This window comes from Bos taurus, chromosome 4, assembly GCF_002263795.3.
Source record: "Bos taurus isolate L1 Dominette 01449 registration number 42190680 breed Hereford chromosome 4, ARS-UCD2.0, whole genome shotgun sequence".
In the NCBI taxonomy this organism is placed as follows: domain Eukaryota; kingdom Metazoa; phylum Chordata; class Mammalia; order Artiodactyla; family Bovidae; genus Bos; species Bos taurus.
Window position 1 is genome coordinate 46,836,772 of NC_037331.1, and position 22,678 is coordinate 46,859,449.

At 45.6% G+C, this 22,678-nt stretch overlaps 1 protein-coding gene across 15 annotated transcripts in view; it reads right to left on the reverse strand.

Annotated features, from left to right (window-relative positions):
- The window catches only part of ATXN7L1 (ataxin 7 like 1), a 264,853-nt gene that overhangs the window by 146,449 nt on the left and 95,726 nt on the right, over nt 1–22,678 (reverse strand). For 14 of the 15 annotated variants that reach the window (XM_059885641.1, NM_001166367.1, XM_015468917.3 and 11 more), the window contains 1 exon segment: nt 20,917–21,021. The exons of the other annotated variant lie outside the window; for it this stretch is intronic. In XM_059885641.1, coding sequence (XP_059741624.1) covers nt 20,917–21,021 — 105 coding nt within the window. 15 annotated transcript variants of the gene reach the window in all.

The following is a 22,678-nucleotide window of genomic DNA, read 5'->3' on the forward strand; positions in this document are numbered from 1 at the left end:
ACAGGCAGCAGGAAAAGACTTTGCAAAATAACGTGTTCCCTTATGTATCATAGGCACCTCTCCTGTACCCTTTCTGCTCAACTGCAGCTTCTGCAAAAGGTCACATCTCATTTCAACTTTACAGTTAAGCGCATCTGACACTAAGTGTGGATTCCAGAACTGGACGGAGATGCAACGTGGCTTAAATGTTGCAAGGTGCGCCTCTCTACCCCTACCCTGGCTGGCTGTGTCCTGTTACAGCCATGAAGGAGGAGGCAATTCAATTCTTGCTTTTCTCATAATTGTACAAGGGACAGAATGTAGTTTTTGATTAAGAAAAAGATTCAGGTAGCTCTTCTATCTGATCAAATCCTATCAATTTTATATCTCAGTTCTACAGGGCAAGGTCAAACAGTTATAAATATCAATCTTTTGGAAGACTTGGAAAAGTGGGGCATGCATGCTAAGTCGCTTCAGTCATGTTCGACTCCTTGTGACCCCATAGACTGTAGCCCACCAGGCTCCTCTGTCCATGGGATTCTCCAGGCAAGAATACTGGCATGGGTTGCCGTGCCCTCCTCCATGGGATCTTCCCAACCCAGAGATCAAACCCATGTCTCTTATGTCTCTTCATTGGTAGGCGGGTTCTTTACTACTAGCACCACCAGAAAAGTAGAATGGCCCTCAAAGCAGTGGTTCTCAAAGTATAGCCCCTTGGGCAACAGCATTAGCATCAACTGCAGGCTTGGTGGAAATACAAGATCTCGGGCCCCACCTCAGATCCACTGAGTCAAAAAGCTCTGGGGGTGAGCCCAGGCACCTGTATTTTAACAACCCCCTCTCACCTCCCCACCCCGAGTGAACAATTCTGATGGCTAAAGGCTGGCTATCAATGATTTAAAGGATTAAATATCTCAATCATTCATTCATTCATAAGACACTGATTGAGTGCCTACTATTTGCCAGATACTCTGAGGCAACAAAGAGGAGTTAGAAGGGACTCCTTCCTCAAGGAGTTTGCAGCCCTCCCTTCCCTGGCTTTGTGACGTAGCTTGAGAAGAAAGCAGAACTCAAAGACACTGATTCAAGGAATGGAAACCACTCTTTACATGTATAGAGCCTTTTCAATGGACAGGAGGCACACCAAAATTGTTTTTTTTCCCCCCAGGAATGATCATCTCAAAATAGGAACTTTTCTAAAGTAAGTAAATGTGTGGGTTTAATATATCATGTACAGCTGGCTCAGCCTTTTTTAGCTTAAAAAAAAAAAAATTCTGTGATTTCACCATGAATGAAATGCAGAATTACCTTAAAGATTCACTTAGTTTTGTGCCTGTCTTTTAATGAGAAAGCTATTCTCTTCTATCATCTTCCATGAAATCACACTTCCTTCCCTTTTTCTGTAAGTGTAAGTAAGATGCCTTACTCAGCCTTAGAGCTAAGATGTGTCTATTGTGCTTCCAACATTTAATTCGTTTGTTCCTCCCCAACTTTATCGAGTAGATGCAGCAAACACAGAGTCTGTAAATGAAGAACAGAAGCTGGAAGAGGCAGGGAACAGGAACCCAGATCCATCTTTTAACCCCAATGTGCTGTAGTCTAAGCCCCACGGAGTTCTATAAGACAGCTAGTATGAACCACTGGCTAAAACTCAATTGGCTGGTCCAGGGCAGGCCTTGTGCTTGTACCAAGGGGCTGACTGTGTTGCTGGTCTGCCAAACAGCTTTGATTTCTTCTGTGGATGAAAGTTTAAATGTTACAGTTCATGCTAGTTTCTCCTTCAGAACAATAAACTCCTTTTGGCCACCAGCATCAGTGGCCTGTGTGAGAATCTGTTCCACACTGAGCAGATCCAGCTTTGAGAAGATGCTCCACATCTGCTCCTGTCTCAGGCTGCTTCAGTGATGCTCAAGGATTCAGTGAAATGCTATTGGGGCAGATATCCTCCCTGTGGTTAGGGATGAACTTGAGCTAATCCAGCCAAGCCTGGGCTCAGATACTCTGGCTCCTGCAGGGATGAAGGGTGTGGCCACAGAAGAAATCAAAGCTGTCTGGCAGGACCAGCAACACAGTCAGCCCCTTGATACAAGCACAGGGCCTTCCCTGGCCAGCCAAATTCACTCACCACACTGGCCCAGCCTTCATCTACTGGGTGTCACAGCTCACCCATGAGGCACCCAGAGGCATCAGGAGACCTTTTCTGCCTACTGTATTCTTGGGAATAACCTGGTGACTTTAGTTTCATGCAACTGAGAAAATCTAAAGTCCATGTGGGCTGTGTAGAAAACTATGTGGGTATCTTTCAAGTCACATACAGAGCATGCATCTCAAGGTGAACCCAAATGCAACCTCCATTCCCATTGGCTTTCTTTAATCAAGGCTTTTTAGAACGTCAAGCCCAACCCTTAGTTCTAATTCAGGGGTGCCTGTTGCTTCTGCTGAGGCACTGATTTGATTAGTGGCATTCAGTGGAACTACAGACATGAGATGTTGAGCTTACAAATGTGTGATTTATTTCAGGATTCTGAAATGAGGAACGCATCTATCGATGGCACACTGGAGGCTGAGGGATTCTGAGAAAGCATTTCATGCATATAAACGGCACATGGAGGGGAAGAACAATGTGCTTGTGGTCACAACCCAGAAACTGGGGACCACCCCACTGTGTTCTCCACCCTCACGGAGTGCTGGCTCTGCAGGAAACCACTGGGATTAGATGATCCTGCGTTTGGACACCCATATGCCACCTCATTTATCTACCTGTGACAGGGACAGTGCTGGAAGAGAATCAAAAGATGACAAATTGCTTTTGGTTTTAAAGGAGCTGTTCAGGCTGGGTGTACGCCCAGGGGGAACCAGGTTTCATGCCAGCAGCCATCACTTCAACCCGTTATGAGGCCACATCTTGGCAAACACCAACCGGCAGATGACTGCTGTCTCCTTTCACCAGTGGATTTAAAGACACTTGCTCTGAACACCTGAAATCTAGTCATTCTGAAGATGTGTGCGGCACAGAGCAGACCTGCCCACACGCTGCTGGGAGGCAGGATGGCAGACATTAGACAAGAGTTCCAGATGAGAGGGTTTTTTTTTCCCCATGCTGAGGCAGACAGATAACAGGGGAATGATTTTGCAGGATTCCAGAGCAGAGATACAGTATCAGCAAATGACTGGGAAAGACTGACACTGATAAGGAGATAAAAATTTCTGGGATAGTGGCCACTGGAATTTGTTTTTGTGGATACAGACCCCTCCTACCCCAACCCCTACCAAGCTTCCATCTTCCCTGGGAGCAGGGAAGAGGTGCATTGGGGTTTCAAGACCTGAGCAAAACGAGTCCTCCACTACCTGCTCAGCATATAGCCAGTGGTCCAGCCAAGGTGGGACATCGTTCTGGCTGTGACCCTTCTTCCTCTGTTCTAGCAGATGCTTCCGCTCTGAGAATGACCACATAATTCATGGTTGACATACTCAGTTCTCTGGAGGTGAATATTCTTCAACCCATCTAGTTTGTGTTTCTTCTCTGCCATTCGCAAGGCTGGAGAAGTGCCTTGCTATGCTTATGTATACAGACCTTAGGTGTCCTCCTGATAATCTCTGAGACAGGTACTAATATTACTTGCACTTTGTAGATGGGGAAACTAAGACACGGTGAGACTGAGGCGTCAGCTGAAGGTCACCTAGCTGGTCAGTGGTAGAGCCACAGTCATGCCCATACAGCCTGGCTGCAGGGTCTGGCTGTTTCTAACCCCTCCCTGCATCTGCAACACAACCAGCCTTCAAACATAGCAGCTGAACCCCACATGGGGACTGGTTAGATAAGGCCTCTGGAGTTCAGTGTGTGCCAAAGCAGGAGCACAGAGCCTGCAAGGTGAAAAGACAGAGGCTCATCTCCAACCCCCTGACTGCTTTCAAAATCCAGGCCAGACGTCCAAACATCTATATTGCGTTTGTTTGTTTGAACATTCCACCACATTGCCCCAGATGCTTCACGCTTCTCTCTGTTCTCCTTCTTTAGGCAAGCATCTGCCTCATTCCCGCACACCTCCTGCCTCTGGCAATCCTCCTGCTACCAGTGACTGATACCCTCTGCCTCACCCCATTATACATTTCAGCTAAAAACTCCTATTTTCCACATGGCAGCAAGGTGTATTTATAGCATGAGTCACATGCCAAGATGTTCTCAAGATTATCATCTTGAATAATAATCCTGGTGCATAGCCCATTTCACAGATGGGCAAGAAGAGGTGGGAGGTCACAGCAAGGTTGCCAAGGAGTCCTAAACTGCCAGGTCTCTTAAGCCACTTACATATCATCCTCTCTCCAGACTGCTTCCTCTCATCTCCCTGTTTAACAAACTTATCGAAGGCCAGGAGATGAGAGAGGCCCTCAAGATCAAGTTGTACTGTATCTGTGTCTGCACTCTGGTTCCCAGAATACTAACAAGCAATTCTGAGGTCCAGTGGCAGGAACATCAATGCTCAGATTTTTGCCAAAACCCATTCTCATTAGTAGGTTTACATGCATGAAACAAGTATGTGGAGTTTTTGGTCTGTACAATTCTCTTATCACCCATTATAACTAATCAGAATGCTGAGTGGATTTATTCGCATGCAGATCACAACTAACTAACTGCCTTCAATGTCTGCTGAAATGACCGTGACTTTATTCTGAAGGAATCTTCAGGCCAAGAAATGAAAAGGCATATCATAACCTATAGGCAGGCTGAATAACATTTCTTCGGAGTCAACACTGTTAAGATTGTTTTTCAAATAATTATTAGAGAAAGCTCAGATCTCAAGTGAAAGAGATATAAGAGAGTCAGAAGATGTGTTCACTGCCTGGAGCTGGGAATTAGAAATACAAAGACTGTCAGGTTCATAAAAGGTGAATTTGTCTCCAATTGTGGACATACTATTTGGTGGCCTCTGTGTATTTTCTCACTGGGGTCTCTGTTCATGGCAAATGCACTGAGGTGAGATATGTGATGTTAGGAAAGTTGCTAAACTTCTTTGAGCTTCCAAACCTGGGAAGCCAGCCCCTACCAGTCCACCTTACTGAGCTGTTACTCAAATCAAAATGAACACGCTAGGAGAGGGTGCTTCGTAAATGGCAAGATGCTGTAGCTGTTTCTAAAGATACATGATCACCCTCAAAAGGCGGTAGTGAGAACAGAAGCCTCTCATCTCTGTTTTCAAAGGAATCACCTTCTAGAGATACTGCTGAGAAGTGGCATTTGGGAATGTGACTGCGGAAGACAGTCTCCATCACAGGATTCAGAAGCAGGCAAGAGCGCAGCATTTCACTCGTTCACCATCTCTGCTCACGTTCACCCTTGAGTCCTTATCTCACCATCCAGTGCGATACTTGGAGTACTTGTAAGGACCCAGTGCAGACTCACACACATGAGACACACCAAAGGATGCCAATCTAAAGATTTCAGTTCCTCCAATGCAGAAAGTTTGTCCACAGGAAAGAAATTGGGGGGATTTCTGGGAGCCCAAGTCTAGGGTAACCAGTTGACTTGGACTTGAACTTCTGGGTCAAGCTGGTCAGTGGACCTGAGCATCGTATTTGAATATACATTTTGCTTCCTCCCAGCTGGCAGGGAACACAGCATCCGAACTAAGGGAGGTCTGGAGGAAGGCATATGTGTCTCTGTGTTCCTAAAGAGTTTATCCCCAGAGATTTATAACCTGGGCATTCCCCGTCTCCTTTTGCTCCTATTAGTTTCAATTTCCCTAGCTAACACCATCTTCTCACCATCAGGAATCCAACAGAATCACACCCCTTCTATTTTCCCTGTGCCAGATTATCGCCTCTAAGATATCTCCCTGATCCCTGTTGGTGGCTTCCTGCCACTAGCTAAATCTTCTACCTAACAGCTCGAGGCATTCAGTGCAAAACTGCAGCCTTCAGCAGGACTGGGGCCCGTAGCTGCTGGGCGTGCCCTGTGTGACATTCACCAGGAACAACATGGGTGCCGCAGAACTGCGGTCCGAATCGAGCACTGACTAGTGCACACAGCAGGGAAATGGCATTTGGGGCCACTGAGGAGATGTGACCGGTGGGGATTTCCCCTTTAAAAACTTACAGCAGAAGCCTGCCTGAGACCATTCAATATTCATAAGTGGAAAGCAGAGATGGCGTTTCTGTTCCGCCAAGAGCAATAGCTATTTATCACAGCAAATGACTGAAATAGTTGTACGTACAATGCTTTACTCAGTGCTGTAAATTACGGCATACAGAAGATTAAACTTAAGCCTAATGCTACCCTTGAGCTTCAACAGCTGAGTCCTATAAATGGATACCAGTTAAAAAGAGAGAATCTTTTTCCTGGTTACTGTTTAAAAGTGTATCTCTATTAAAAGCTTGTCTTAGACATAAATTACCAGGAAGCCTGCCCCTGGCCCCAGGCAGGCTCTTCCTCAGGGCACTGACTCACAGAGTCACACCTAAATGACACAGTGACAAGCCTGAGAGCATGTGCTGTGCTGACCTCCAGAGGGATGGAGTTAAGGCGGACTTAACACGGGCCTGAAAGAACTCTGGGCCAGGGCAGTAGGCAGGGCTCTGCAGGGCCTTAAGATGATCATTATGATTAAAATGATCCTGAATCCTACCACTTCATAGAAAATGCTTCTGAAATCTGCTGTTCTGTCAAGTATCAAGGAACACAGACCTGGAGCCAAAGCCCCCTTTTACTAACTACATTTCATTCTCCAAGTACTCGCTCCTCAAAGTGTGGTCCGTGTACCAAAAGCATCAGCATCACCTGGGAGCATGTTAGAAACACAAATTCGAATCTGCATGGTAGCAAGAAACCCCCAGTGGGCTCACATGCACATTAAATTTTGGGCATCAAGGGATAAGTAAGCAGGTGTTAACAGGGAGGAACCCCTAGATTTTCACACTGGAAATCATTACATGTGACAAATGGGATTTATGGGAACAGGTACTAACACTGGGCTGTAGGATTCTGAGCTCTCTTTGGTCTAATCCTACTTCAGAACATTTTCAGGAACTTGAGAGATTTTTATGAGCTGGGAATGAACGTATCACTCTGAACTAGACAGATGACCCAAAACACCCCAGGGTATAAAACAGAGTGAATTAGCAAAAATTCATGCTTTATTAATCAGTCAGGATGCCTCTAATCCTCTTGTGAGTCAGGAGGCTGAGAACACATGGCAGTGTTTTGAGCCAGGATTTCAATTCTTTGTTGTAATTACCAGTTGACTGGTACGTAAAAATTTGTGTTGTGTGAGAAAACACAGATCCTAAACAACTGTATGAGAAAAAAGTTATCATTTGGTGTGCATGTTAAATACTTAATGGTAGTCACTTAATAGATTTAAATAGACTAAGAGATAAAATAAAATCTATTGTGACCAAGCTAGCAGAAGGGAAAATGTTGAGTGTTAAGAAAACTTCTCTAATCTAATGGAAGGCAAGAAAGGAGAACAAAAGCTAATAAAATGCAAGGTACACAGAACACAAACTGAAAGACAGAGATAAGTCCAAATATATAAAGTAAGTACTCACAATAAATGTAAATGGATAAAACTCATCTATTAAAAGACACTATCAGATTGGATTTTTTTAAAAGCCACCTATATACTGCTTACAAGACAGACACCTAAAACAAAATGAAAAGTTGAAAATAAAAGACTGGAAAGAGATAAGGCAAATACGTATTGACCAAAAGAAAATTAGGTAACAATGTTAATCAGATAAAAATAGGACCTAAGGCAAAAGCATTAATAGGGATGAATACTACATCACTAAAAAGACTTGAGTCATAAACTTATTCATATCCTTGGACAGCAAGGAGATCAAACCAGTCAATCCTAAAATAAATTAACCCTGAATATTCACTGGAAGGACAGATACTGAAATTGAAGCTCCAATACTTTGGCCACCTGATGCAAAGAGCTGACTCACTGGAAAAGACCCTGATGCTGGGAAAGATTGAGGGCAGGAGAAAGAGGGTGACAGAGAATGAGATGGTTGGATGGCATCACTGACTCGATGGACATGAGTCTGAGCAAGCTCCAGGAGATAGTGAAAAAGAGGAAAGCCTAGCGTGCTGACGTCCATGGGGTTGCAAAGAGTCAGACATGACTTAGAGACTAACAACAACATCCAACAGCACAGCCTCACAATTGTATAGCAAAAGTGTTAGCATTTCAGGAGAGACTGACATACAAGCATCATAAGAGACTTAAAACTCCCTTCCCAGAAGTTACAGACCACGCAGACAAGAATGCAGAGGATATACAAGATCTGAATAACAAAATAAACAATGAATATATGGAACCCTGCACATAAAAGTGAGATTATACAAATTTTCCAATCACGTATGACATTAAAAAAAATGCTAGTGTAAACACAAAGGAGGTATCCTAAGTTATACAGCTTACTTTTTAAAATAAGTTTAACATATGTTAAACTTACCCTTATGCCTTACCCTGCCTTACTCTTATAAGGATAACATAACTTTCCTTGGTTATCACAAATTAAACTAGAAATCAAAAATAAAAATAGTAAGGCCCCCTGACCAAACTTTACATTTGGAAACTAAAACCTCACTCCTCAATTACTACTTGGCATAGGTGTGATTTTTTTCTACATGTGGCCTAGTTGATCTGGGACCAGGTTAATTTATATGAGATTTGTCAGGGGTATCACCAGAAACAGGAAACTCCCCAAGCCATTAGAGCTTCATTATTTTGTACTTTGAACTAAATTCTAAACCAAAGGGAAGGTAAAGTACCTGACTCCAGGAAGAAAAGAAGGGATGTGCCTGGGTTAATTATGACCTAGTCATACGGCCCCAGAAGCTGCTGTTGGCTCGTTCCCCAGACTGTGCCCTGTTCCACCACACTATGCCCACTAGCCCAGTTAGCTGCTACTGGCTGGATGCAAAGACTGTCCTAGAAGGGCTCCAGTTACCTTGGAAAAGGTGCTGTTCCATCGATGTGGCATCTTACAATTAAGAGGGTCCTGGAACTGAATAAATTCCTAGTTAACAGTGGGTATGGGACCTTCTGTCTGCCAGGAACTTCTGCGAAATGATGGGGAAATGCTGCATAGGAGACACACACAAAACAGACAAGTCTATGTGCCCCTGGGATAGAAAGTGGTCTGAAACCAACCCCAAAACAACCATTTCCTCTGGTCTGTGTGGCCAGTTCAACCCAATGCCAGCACTGACTGAATGATGAAAGAAATATTAGAAAGAAAAACACCAAACAACCTAAAAAGAACAGAATGTGGGATGGGGTGATACTGGTCAAGTCACACTGACCACAGGTCTGCAAGGTCTGTGGGCTGATGGGGGTCGGGGAGTTGGAACAATAAGAAAAAAAAGAGAGGACCACAGCTCTTCTGCCTGTGTTAGGGGCACCTGTGGTGATCAAAATAGCTCAGTGGTTTCCTGGCTCACAAATATGACCAGTCAGAGTGGGGGCAGCTCTCAGGGGAACTCCCCCTCCTGTCCTGGGCCTCCTCACTGGTCTCCCAGCCCCTCTCAAACATCATCCACACCACCTCACTTTACAGAGGACCTGAGGCAAAGGCTCTCTGTCAGGGCGGAGGCTACCCACACCTAGGGTGAGTGTCACAGTGGTAAGAGTATGACAGGGGAAGCTGAAAAAGTGGCACAAGAATTTTCCAAGCTGCTATCCAGGTCCTGCCTCTTTTAATGCACCAATAACTTGATTCACAAGCACCGAGAGAGAGTGCCACCATCAGACGACGCCTCAGAGCTGACAGGCGGGTCCTTGACTTAGCCGGTCAGTCAGGGCTAGTGTCAAAGCACTCTCACTACTTGGGGAGGCGCAGCAGGGCTCTCGGGGGAGGCAGGCACATTTGAGAGGACGGCATATGGGGTGGGGACAGCCACCTAGCGAGACAAGCAGAAAATCACAGCCACCACACGAGGGAAGCCACATTCACCTTAGAAAGAGGCCTCAGGACTTTGAAGAAATAATTCCTGTGAGAGAAAAGCAAAGCATCTATGACGCTAATAAACAAACAAATAACAGGGTTAGTTAGGAAGCAAACCTTAGACAGAAATCGGTAGTTCCAGTTTTCTAAAATAAAGACTAGAGTTACTTTCTCTGGGGGGGGAAAAAAACCAAACACGATTATTCATTCCACGTGAAGTAAGATTCATCACAGTCAACTGTTTACTTAATCTTTCATCATTTACTCCCTTCAATTTACATTTTCTCCCGGACGCATTTATTTCCCATGTGCCTTCCATGCAGCATTCCCCAAAGTGCACTTGTTTTCCAGAAGTGCCCGGCCCCGTGAAAGAGCAGTCCTGGGCAGACTCTCCACTACAGTATTTCCTTGATTCCAGGGTGCCATCGATTGTAAGAGGCCACATCAACTTAACAGCACCTTTTCCAGAAGAGAAGAAAACCTGCCATAGTAAATATACACAAGCCACGGGAAGAAGCACTTTGACTTCAGAGACAATAGAGCTTGGAACCTTCTGTAGACACACCCCCAACCCGGCCCCAGCGTCCCCAAGGCAAGCCCATACACTCCTATATGTGACACTTTTGGTGGGACCTCACAGTGACCCCAGGCAAAGCACTCAGAGTCAACTCCTTGAGCGAATACTCCTGATGCTCTTCCAAAAGGAAAACTGAGGGTGGAGTGGCAGTTGGACGGGAACTGGGTTCTAGCATCAGGGAGAGAGGTGAAAATGAAGGATAGTCAAAACCACCTTTGAAAACCCTTCCGCTCATAAAGTACAGTAGACACAGTTTCGGGATGGGAGACTTTCCACAGCCAATTTCTCCTGCAGGATCGGAAAAGATGTTTGTTTTTCTGCTTGGGGCACGGATGAAGGAGTGGGCTTGTATCTGGAACCACGTTACTAACAAAAACGTTCATTATTGTTATTATTATTGTCATTCAGTACATGTTGATGAATTCAGATAAATTAAGAGCGATGGGACTCCAAAGCAAAAGGGATGCATTTTTGTTTTTACTGCGAGACCTCTGAGTGCTCTGACGGGCTAACAGGCGCTGAGAACCTCCAGAGAGGAATCTGGCACACAGTCTTTCCCAGGCGTGTGTGTGCACCCGAGCCCCAGCTCTCAGTGAATGGATGGACTACTCCAGGGAGGAAACACTGATGCTCTGCTCACTGCCCCAGATGGGGGCAATTCCAAAATGACCTTTGGAATCAGTGCTGCCAACATTCTTTACTTGGATTTAAATAAAGCGATGGCTGTTCCCCTAATTTTCCTCGGTTGATACAGCTCTGAGGAATGGAATGGAGCAGCCCATATAACAGCGAGGACAAGCCAGAGATGAGTCAGAAGCCCGGGGTCATGTTACAGTGAAAGCCTTCCAGACCTCAGCTGTGGTCAGGGATCAAAGTAGCAGCCTCTCCAGTGCAAAGTGAGGCAGGACAGTTCCCCTGCATCAGCTGCATCTGAACAGTCACAGTATTTCTCTTTCAAGGAGCAACATCTTCTAAACGAATGTGTTCGCTTACCTGTGGAATTTGGCTCATTCCCAACCTGGAAGTAAGTTTTCCTTCCAGTCTTGCTTTTTCCCTCCTTCCTTCCAAAATGCATTTTTAAAATAGTGTTTTGAGCACCAACTGTAGATCCAGCATTCATCGTGTTAACTTTGGGAACACAATGGTGAGCACTAGGAAAGGGCTCCTCAAAACTCCTAGCTTGTGCCTCTGTCTGTGCGTGCAATGGGGGTGGATGAGTAAACAGGCATTTGCAGTAGCTGTCATATATACTAATGCTGGTGAAGTGGGGAGTGCCAAGAGCACTTGAGTTGGGATTAGAGGAGTCCTTCCTTCTTGCTGTCTGTGCACCAAGTCAGGAAAGGTCTCCAGGCTGGGACGCAAGGATGCAGAAGACACAATCTCAGCCCTCGAGAGCTGAGTACCTAGAGCTCACAGGTGACTGTGGCACAGTGATGGGTGGGATGCAAAGGGCACAGGGATCAGCTGACAATTTAGTTGGGTAGTAGCTGAGCTCAGCAGAAATGTGGAAAAACACTTGGGGTGTCACTAGCTTAAAAAGAGGTTTATCAGTGATATAAAAATAAAATCACCTATACTTGGAAAAAAGAAATCCCAAGATATTGAAATGGCTATTGTCGAGGTCAACAGCATCCTTTGGTGGAAATCTAGTGACCTTTTCTCTTCTCGCTCAACCACTTGGCATTTGATTGGCTCTACAAAAACTTTCTGCTCTTGGCTCCCATGCTGTCATCCTCTGTTGCTTTTCCTATAGGTCACTGGCCATTCCCCTTCTAACTAACTCTAAATGTGGACCTTCCCTTTTACAATGTAATCCATCAGCAGATGCTGTCAGTTACATTTCCAAAATAGATTTCACGTTTACCCTTCACTATCCACCTGCACAGCTATGCCTCAGTCCCTTCAAGGTCTCCCAGACTCCAAGCAGCCAGAGTGACCTTCTGAAAACAGAAGTCAGACTATGTCTTTCCCTCTTGCAGGGTCCTCCCATGTCTTCTCACCACACCCAGAATGAAGCCTAAACTCTGGGCTCTGCCCTACAGGGCTCTGCAGTACTGCTCCCACCACCTCTCTGAAGCCCTCAAAACACCTCACCTGATGTGCTCTTCCTATGGCTTGATCTCATCTTCATCTACGTTATTTAAACTATCAGAATGCAGGCTTCAAGAAAGTCACACCCTAGTCTTGTTCACCACTATTTGTCTGCAGCACTAGAACAATGCCTGGCATATAGTAGGTGCTCAATAAATATTTTTCAAATAAATGAATGAATCAAAGCTATGTGACTCTGAAGAAGGTAACCCAAGAGATTCAGCCTTCAAGAAACAGGCTTGAATGAGATATAAGAAGAGGGGTTTTTTCTTTCAAGTAAAAATGAATTCAGTAATGCTAAAATTATGAACATCCTCTTAATCTCTCTCTAAATTTGAGCTGAATCATTACTTCTGCTATTTGTCTACTTGTAAAATTTACCTGATTCACAGAAACGTGCAAGAAAAGGGAATTCCACTGAATTTAGAGGAAATTATCTACTGTTTTGGTGGTAGGGGTGGGGCTCTTACGGATCTGCTCATTTGTTGGGGATGAACAAGAAACTGCAGGCAGAACTGATGGTGGTACCCGTTCCACCTCTCCCACAAGCTTGCCTCTTTTTACTTTTTGATATTTAAAGGTCTATCCAAATGCCATGACTCTCAGTTTATTCTTCCATTCTGATTTCCCTCAAAATCGTGCCCAAGTTTTTCACCTATGCCAACAAGCAGACAATCAGAAGCGTAAGTTAGAAAAATGAGAGTTAGGGAACTCAGGTGCCCCCAAGCGCCCGCATTTAGGCTCCAGCATCCTACAGGGGACCAAAACAACCTTTCTGTATGGAAGTTCAGTTATGCTATTGCAGGGAGTTTGAGACCCAAAACATTAAATCAGTAAAGTCATCAAGAGTCAGACATAGGCTGGAATCCTAGTTCTGCCACTTACATCAGCGAGATCTTGAGAAAATTTATGAAATCCTCTGAGTCTCCCTGTCCTTGGGTGTGAGACAGGAATAATGGGACTAGAGCACCTTAGCACCTTAGAGTGGCAGCAGGATTAAATTAAAAAAAAATCTTAGCATATATAAGTGCTCAATAATTGTTATTGGTACTTTTTGTCTTCCATTAACAGATAAGAAAAGCTAGGGTTTGGGACCAGGTCAACCTGCTATATTCTAGATACATTTTTAATTCTAATTTGAGCAGCAGCAAGTTCAAAAATATAAACATTTGAAGGGATGCAAAATGTGGTGCTACTTTGTTGTAGGTTTTTTCAGTTGTAATTCTTGATATAAGGTATCACCATTTGTTAGTCCATGATTAGTTTTGCTTTGGGATCTTCTTAGAATCAACTGTAGGAATTTCCTTAGTATCTGTCCTATGGTTACACTTTACCAGGGAGTATGGAAAGATGACATAAGAAGAAACAACCACAGACATTGTTTCTGACTGTAAGGAACCCCAATGATACATCAAGCCAGGAGTTAATTTTAGATCAGGGATACATTCATCAAATTAAGGTTAAAAAAAGAATCTCACTAACAAAATCAAGTTTGCACAGATTCACCTGATCTTGTCAAGTCTTATTAGTTAATACTGCCGGACTTGACAAAGAATATGTTCAATCTGACCAATTTCCTTTAATTATTTTGTCTCTGGTGTAAATAATCTAGTTCATAAAAAACAACTCACAATAACAACAGAAATTTAATCTCAACAAACAAATCCCATTTAATTGACCAAAAACTTCAGTCCTGCTCTGTGGCAATCTACACCTTCGGAAAGGAAGTTCTGGCAGGATAATTAGCCAGTGATGATACCCTGGAAGCCCAGGGGCACTGACATTAGGAGGGACTCCCTTTCTCTAGGGCTCAAAAGCACAAATGGTTTGTTTCCTCCTCAACTAGAGGTCACCCGGAGATAGACAAAATAAAGAGAACAATTGCAGGAAACCCTGAAACCTCATTAATGAGGCTTCCATGTGTGGCACTGCTGGGCTCTGCTGCTCTCGGTCCCCACCCAGCAGCAGCATCTGCTTGTGCACGCAAGGGATGGAGGTGCCAGCTTCCAGGAGCCAGTTGCTGCCACTCATTTATTTTGTGGCTCAGCCCCTCTGCTTTAGCTCACAGTTCATTAAATTCTACTGCATCACCATCAACATGCAAAACAGATACTTGAAGGGCATTCAAAAATATAATCAGAAAAAGGGACTAAAAGGTCCTCTCTAAGAAGGGAAAAAACTAATCCTATCTTGTCTTTTGAATGACATCTAGGTTCTTTGGTTCTAATATATATTTAAGTAGCAGTGACATCCAAGGAATATCTGTCTGATGGTTGGGGTGTAGGGTGCCATATGGTTCTCTGCTTGGAGAGTGAGCACCAAAAGTGGCTGAAAAATTCTGAAGGATCTTCGTATACGAATGTTTTATTTCTTTTGCCACTTTTTCCCCATTTTTTTTTATTTTGAGGTGGGAAGGGCTGCAATTTTATGGACTTCAGCAATCTATCTTGTTTTATGCTTTGAATATGACCGTGATGGGGAAATTATCCTGATGACCAGCTCATTGGAGGCTGAACTAGTAAACTTTCCACATGCTACTGTGTGGTTCCAGAGAACTGATCTCAGGGCTTAGTGTGCCCACGCACACACACGTATTTGAATGGGGAGGAAAACCTGGATACAGAAAAGCACAGAATATTACACGACAAATGGAGATGTCATAATTCACAGCAGTGGCTTTCAGCTAGGGGTCATTTTTGTCCCCTAGTGGACAGCTTTCACTGTCATGCCTGGGGGTGGGGGTAGCTACTGGCATCTAGTGGATAAAAGCTAGGGAAGTTGTTCAATATCCTACAATACAGAGGATGCCCCCATAACAGAATTTTCCAGCCCCAAATGTTAACTGTGCTGCTGTTGAGAAACTATTCTTTATGGTAGTTTATTATGTAAATATATTAGGAGAAAAGGACAGAAAAAATCATACACCTTTCATTTAGGCAAATCATACAATTTCATAAATGTCCAACCCAATTACAAAACCACAGCTAGAATCTACTTATTATTTTTCCCTTTACTTACAATATTTCAAACTGATTAAACATATATAACTTCTAAATGTAATAAAAATATTTTTTCATTGTAGGTACCTTGAACCTTCTAGTTTTGAGCTTATATACAGGCTTACGCACACAAATGGGACCCCATACACACACACACACACACACACACACACACACACACACACAACATACACAGAGGGCTCTTCGGAAGAAATGGCACTTTCTCCGCACTGAGGCTGGGATCCACAATACCGACAGAGAAAGTCACCAAGGTCAGCCTCACACTGCATAGTAATCATAAATGAATATCCTTTGGACAAGACTTCATTACAAATCTCTGTAGCTTATCACTTGGTTAATGAAAGCATAACTTTTTTTTAAAAAGCAAACTTTGTTCCACCACTGTGCTAAAAGTACTTTCCACATGTGAGCTCCTTTAATCATCAAAACGATCTTAGGAGAAAAACTACAATCCCATTTTAAGAATAGGAGACTGAAGCACAGAGAGGCAAAGCAACCTGCCCAAGGTCACACAGCTAACAAGTGGTAGAGCTGGAACTTGAACCTAAGAAGACTCACCCCAGAGAGGCAATTCCCAACCACGCAGCTCCCACATCGTGTCAGTGCATCAAGTCATAACTTGGGCTGGACAGCTATGAAGGGTAAGGATGTTGGCTGAGTGAGATCAGTTCACCTAAGGAGAGGCTTTTTCTGTTTCCCTCTTTTCTATCTTAATGCCTAAATAACATCATCAACTCACCTAAGAGACTTTAGAAACAAACCAATCCCTCAAAATCGTAATCTCCTGGGCAGAGGTCTAAAAAGCATCTAAAGGGCTGCTATATAGAGGAAACAGACCTAAGGGGTCCACACAGGTGGAGTGGCACAGCCCCTGGCACAGCCCCAGTGGCCTGGAGAGCCCCCCGCCCCAGGCCAGGCAGAGGTTCTCCTGAGCAATGGGCACATGCCTGCTTTTTACATCTGGACACAAGCTTGGGGCACAAAGTCAGGAATAACAGGAAAGCAGCCAGTCTTGGGAGTCGGGGGGGAGGTGGCCAAGGCTGGCTCGACCTGGGCAGGGACCCCAGAGATACTGGGAGCTTCATGGTGTTTCCAAAGGAGGACACTGGAGCCCAATGTGAATGTAAACCATATTCGTAAAGGTGGATCCTCAGGACTCCTGGCAATGTAATCATCTTTAGGCCAACAAGTCTTGCCTCCAAGAGTGTGGGAAGCCGAAGATGAATCACAGGCCAGAGTCCGCAGGCTGACCTCCATGCGTGTATCCCCCGAGACAGGGTGAGAAACGAAGGCAGGAAACACTTGACTGAATTGGTTTTCCCATTTTTCATAAGAAACATTCAACATAATAAAAAATAGCCACACTTTATTGACAATAATAGCTACCCTTTCTTTATTTCCTTACTATGTGCCAGGAAACTACTTTATCTCTGTTCCTCATAGTAACTCTGCAAGGCAGGAACTATCCCTTCATTTCAGAGGAAAATGAGGCCCAGAAAGGTCATGTAATTAGCCTGACATCTCACAGCTAGGAACCCAGGTCTGTTTGACTCCAAAATTTACGATTTTTTCCATAATCGCTTTCACTGTTTCACATTATCATCAACCTCCAAAGTCCTCAGAACCAACTGCCTAAATACACACACACACACACACACACACACACACACACACATTCTTCCATTTAACTTAACGAGGCCACTGAAATCTTGAAGGCTGCTATGCACCTGTCCCTCTGATTATGCTGTGATCCTTAAAATCAGGCACCAAATCCCAGGCACTGAGAATGAGCAAGTTTCCAAGAGAACACATAGCCCAGTCCCCTGTCACTTAAAAAGGTGCAGAGTCTGGGGTCTTAGGGCTGGGTAAGGCCGAACTGGGACCTGGCCCCCGAGCTGTGTCCCTTCCACTGCCCACCTCAACTCTGCTTCCCAGGGCCAGGGCCAGTGATGATGAATTCATTTCTGGGTGCTGGGAATACAGAGCTGAAAAGGTATTATTAATACATCCCTGGTCCCGAAAGGATCCTCAAAGCTGGTGGATACAGCTGAGACAGCCCACAGGTAACTGAAGTGCAAGGCAGGAGCTGGGGAGGCGTTCTGTGAATATGAAGAGGGACAAGCTGTGTCCAGCTGGAGGCCACGTGGAGATGCCATGGGGAGAAGAGAAATGAACCCATGCTCTGGGTATACCGCAGGAAAGCGCCTCTCACCAGTCCTTTCATACCAAATCCCCCTGTGGCAGGCAGGGCACTCATTTTATAGACCAGGTGGAGGCCACCAGCCTGAGATCATGTAGTTAATAGGGGAGTCATGTGAAATGCTCTGTCTGCCTCCAAAGCCCACATTCTCTCCATTATAACCAACTTCAAATGCTGCTTTGAGGAACCCTGGTGGCTTAGTAGGCCAGGAGAGTGGCACTTGAGCCCACACCCCAATTTCAACCTCCGTGGATCTGCTGGGCATCTGTATTCATACTGGGGTTCTATAGACGAGATTCCGTTTGAGAGAAAACTCGGCAGCTAACATGATTGAATCTGAAGCCAGGTATTATGATGTGCTCCCTGGCAGGCAAGGGTTTTGGGCTAGGAGTTTGGGCCTTGGAGTTTGCGCTAGGACAAGAGGGGACTAGGAGCCACACTCGGAGGTTCAGGCCCTGGAGTTTGGGCTAGGACAAGAGGGGCCTGGGAGCCACACCGGGAGGAAGTGAGGGATAATGGCTATGCAAGCCAGGGAATCACGCACTTCCCTCACTCAGGAGCTATGCTGCCTGCATTCAAAATCAGGCTCTACACCTGCTCAGTTTTGAGACCCTGGGCAAGGCAATCCTAAGCCTTTGCTTCCTCAAGTTCAAACTGGAAGTCATATTGGTACCTACTTAGTGGGGGCGTTGAGAGGATTACATGTTCAAAGATAAGGAAAGCATCTAGTACAGTCCCTCGTACCTTATGCAAAGCCATTCTCATTAACTTGTTGATTACAGCAAGGCTAGTCATAGGAGGTAAAAGAGCAAGAAAAGAAATACTGTGATACTACAGGAGGAATTCTTAGGGCAGCTAAGAAATCCTCCTTGCCCCTTAAGTGTTGCCCTGGTTCTGAGCTCTGCCTTGCGTTCTCCTGCCCTTGATAGATGCGGGTGGGAACCTGTGGGACATGTACCTGGCAGACGAGGGAGGCTTAAAGGCCTCCGTTTGCTGAGCTGTGGTCATGTCCTACCACTGCTTGTCTGCTGCTTCAGCAAGAAGCTCAGGAAGACCGGGTTTCAGGTGATGAGATCTGTAACCCCAAACCCCCAAACTAATTTACTGCCATTGCTCAGAGCATATGGCTACAAAATCCTCAGCTGTGCCCCTAAGCTAGACTTGCTCTTGAACCAAAAGGCTCAGGATAGAGGGAGGCATGTGTCAAGGGAGCCAAGCCCTAGCCCTAGAGATTTCCTTCACTGGCTATATGGGGTCTTGCCTTGGGAGGAATTCTGCAGGGCACAGTGGGGGTCCCAGGTCCCATTTAGGTTCTTTCCATCAGAAACCCTGCCAGTGAATTAAGTTCCCAGAGAAGGTTTTGATGACTTATGGGATTTTTCCTTGTCTCGTTCACTGCTGTACCCCAGCACCCAGAACAGCAGCACATCCTAGGAATGAATGAATGATGATCCCTTCCTTCATCTTCATGAGACAAACAGGAGCAGGGACCACAGAGCTTCCATGGTTGCTCCCTGACCTGCCAGCTGTGTGGGATCTTCTTGCCACTGCTCTGCTACTGACTCCCCTACTTGTCACCTCAGCTGGTAGCATCAGCACCGCGCCTCTGACAATCTGCCTGGGAGAGGTTTGGCCTTTTCTCTCCTCCCAGTGGAAGGGAGGGTCATTTGCTACAGGGCATCTACCAAGAAGGTCAGTGAGTGCCCAGCACACAACTTGCCCCTTTCATACTCTATCTGCCAGAAATGAAAACGTTAGAGCGGGAAGCGCCCACAGAAGTCATCACTCGTGGAAGAGACGAGGAAACCAAACCCTGAGACATTTAGCAAGTAGCCCCAGGTCACAGAGGCGGCTGCCACGAGGGGCAGAAGACCTGGCCTCTCAACGGAGCTCTTTGTACAGCATTTGCTAGGAGCCTCTGTGCCCATGCAGGTCAAAAAGTCTCAGAAGCCTGGATTCTTCTTTCTACATATTATAAACACGAAACACAGCTACAGTACACACACAGACGCAGGTTATATAAAGAAACACACCGCTATGTAAATGTCATATACATATATACATATATGTAACTGATATTATGATATATACAACTATTCAATAGTCCCAAGTACCTTTACTGGTGAGATTAGACAAGCTCATCTCCTTTTATTTTATATCTATTTATTACAGAATGGTAATAACTGAAGGGCTAGGGGAAAAGAAGAAACCCTGAGTGTGAGAAAAGAGAAATACGTAATTTGCCAAAGTGTATTTGATATGATAATTGCTTTGACTTTTTTTAGGTACAATGTTTAATGCACTTTGAAATTTTACACTAAAGAATGGCATTCGGATTTTATGTTCAACAAAAGAGAGGAGACTTTAAACCAAAAGATTGGGAACTACTGTTCTGGAACTCAGAGCACATTGCAGCTTTGGAAATTGGCTGGTCCAACAACATCCTGTTTGAAGAGAGGGAAACCTGCACTCAGGTTAAGTCACTTCCTATCCTCAGGTTAGTAGCTCTTTTTCTGCTCTGAGGGGAGCAGCTGTGTGGACGTTAGTTGTGTGTGCCCAAGACACCGGCAGTGAAGGAGGCCAGCATTTGCTGTGGGACTACTGAAGGGTTTCACACCAAGGATGTAAAAGATAGAGGGAAAGCAAGTTCCCAAACATGACTGTTTTTTTCCTTTTTTTTTTTTTTAAACAAGCAGGATTCTTGGAAGAGGAGAAGCTGAACTCGTGGCTTGGTTTACATTTCCTGGGGGTTGGCACCCCAGTGGCCTCCACGGTGGGCTGCCCTGGCCCTCCTGTCTCTTGGAAGAACCGAACATCTGGCTGCAGGAGTGGCTCCTTGAGCCACTGCTGTCCCTCCCCTTTGTCCCCTGCAAAGACCACCACCCATCTACCTGAGCAACGGGATGTTTTCTGTCTGGTGCCCCCACAGCACCGAACATTTTGGCAAGAGGACTGCCCCTAAGGCAGTCGGCCTGGAAGCCGAGGCAGAACCCAGGGGGATTCACCCAGGGCCTTGGGCTCAGACAGACCCAGGGCCAGACCACAGGGCAGGGCTCCTCTCGAGTGTTGGACATCGGCCAGTGCAGGAGTCCACTTACCGCAGTGGGACTGGAAGACCTGCGGCTTGACGACCTGGTTACAGGCGCTGCACACCACGAGGTAGAAGTCGTCGTGTGCTGGGTAGTGGCCAAACAAGTGCATATCTGTGGGGGGAAAGGAAAACAGGTTGTTTTGAAAAAGCAACCAAGTCTTAGAAGGTGGATGGTTTCTTCTTGGAATGTCCTCCAGGGCAGGTTTTCAAACAAGACTGGCAGAAAGGCAATCATCTTTAGAAAAGGGAACACAGCTTGTCCAAATGCAGCTCCTCACTCTCAGAGAAGCCCATGCCTCCAAGAATCCCTCCTCATTTCCCTTGCCAATGGATGGCTACCACTGATGGCTTAGTCTGCGGCATTTGGGCTACCCAGAATCTCATGCCACAGGGAGTCACTCTGTCCTGAAAGAGGGCCCCAGGGTTCACTGGGACCCAGTGAGGCTCCAGTTATTTTAGGATGAGGGGAAGTTCACCCAAACCCATTTCAGCATAAGCAGAGGCCTCTCTGGTGATGGCAGGGTGAGAAGGGCTGGACAGAGAAAAAGGAGTCATCCTGGTTTCGGCAGCTGCCTGGGTCCCCCCATCACCTGCAGAAGACGCCAGGGTAAAAGGAAGCGTCCAGACAAGTGGCTTGCTGGCTGCCATCATTACCCATTCTTTACTTGGCAAATATTTGCTGCTGCTGCTAAGTCGCTTCAGTCGTGTCCGACTCTGTGCGACCCCATAGACGGCAGCCCACCAGGGATTCTCCAGGCAAGAACACTGGAGTGGGTTGCCATTTCCTTCTCCAATGTATGGAAGTGAAAAGTGAAAGTGAAGTCGCTCAGTCGTGTCCGACTCTTTGAGACCCCAGGGACTGCAGCCTACCAGGCTCCTCTGCCCATGAGATTTTCCAGGCAAGAGTACTGGAGTGGGTTGCCATTGCCTTCTCCAGCAAATATTTATCGAGTGCCTAAGTGTGCTGGGCACCAACCGTGCTGGGTGCCAGGGCTGACTGGTGAACAAGAACAAGGGCCCTACTCTGCTGGAGCAGAAAAGAGAAGCATTGACCAGATTCACACAGGTCATCATGTGGGTGTAACTGTGGTACCCACTGAGGAGGGGAGGAACAGGGTCCCATGAAAGCATGTGGCAGGCTGACCTAACCTTGACTAAAGCATTGGACAGGCTTTCCCGAGGAGGGATTAGACAAAGAAAAGGTCAGGGGAGAGAGGGGGAACTTTCAGGTCCACCATGGAAGGAGATTGTGTGTGTAGGAGGAAGCTCTTGGCTGAAACAGAAGAACAAGAGGGGAGCCCGGAAGGTGTAAGCTTTGTGGATCAACATGGAGAATACCCATGGACAGAGGAGCCTGGCGGACTACAGTCCATAGGATTGCAAAGAGTCACATATGACTGAGCGACTAACACACACACACACGCACATAGATTTGGAACCTGACTTTAGGAACAATGGGAAACTACTGAAGGTTTTTAAGCAAAGTGGTGACAGAATCAAAGACATACTGTTGGAAGATCAGTTAGGTGGCCTATGAGACACAACAGCATACATACGTCCACACAAAAACCTGTTCATGCATGGTCACTGTAGCATTACTCATAAAAGCTAAGGGTGGAAGCAACCCAGTTCAGTCACTCAGTCGTGTCCAACTCTTCGCGATCCCACGGACCACAGCACGCCAGGCCTCCCTGTCCATCACCAACTCCTGGAGTCTACTCAAACTCATCTCCATTGAGTTGGTGATGCCATCCAACCATCTCATCTCA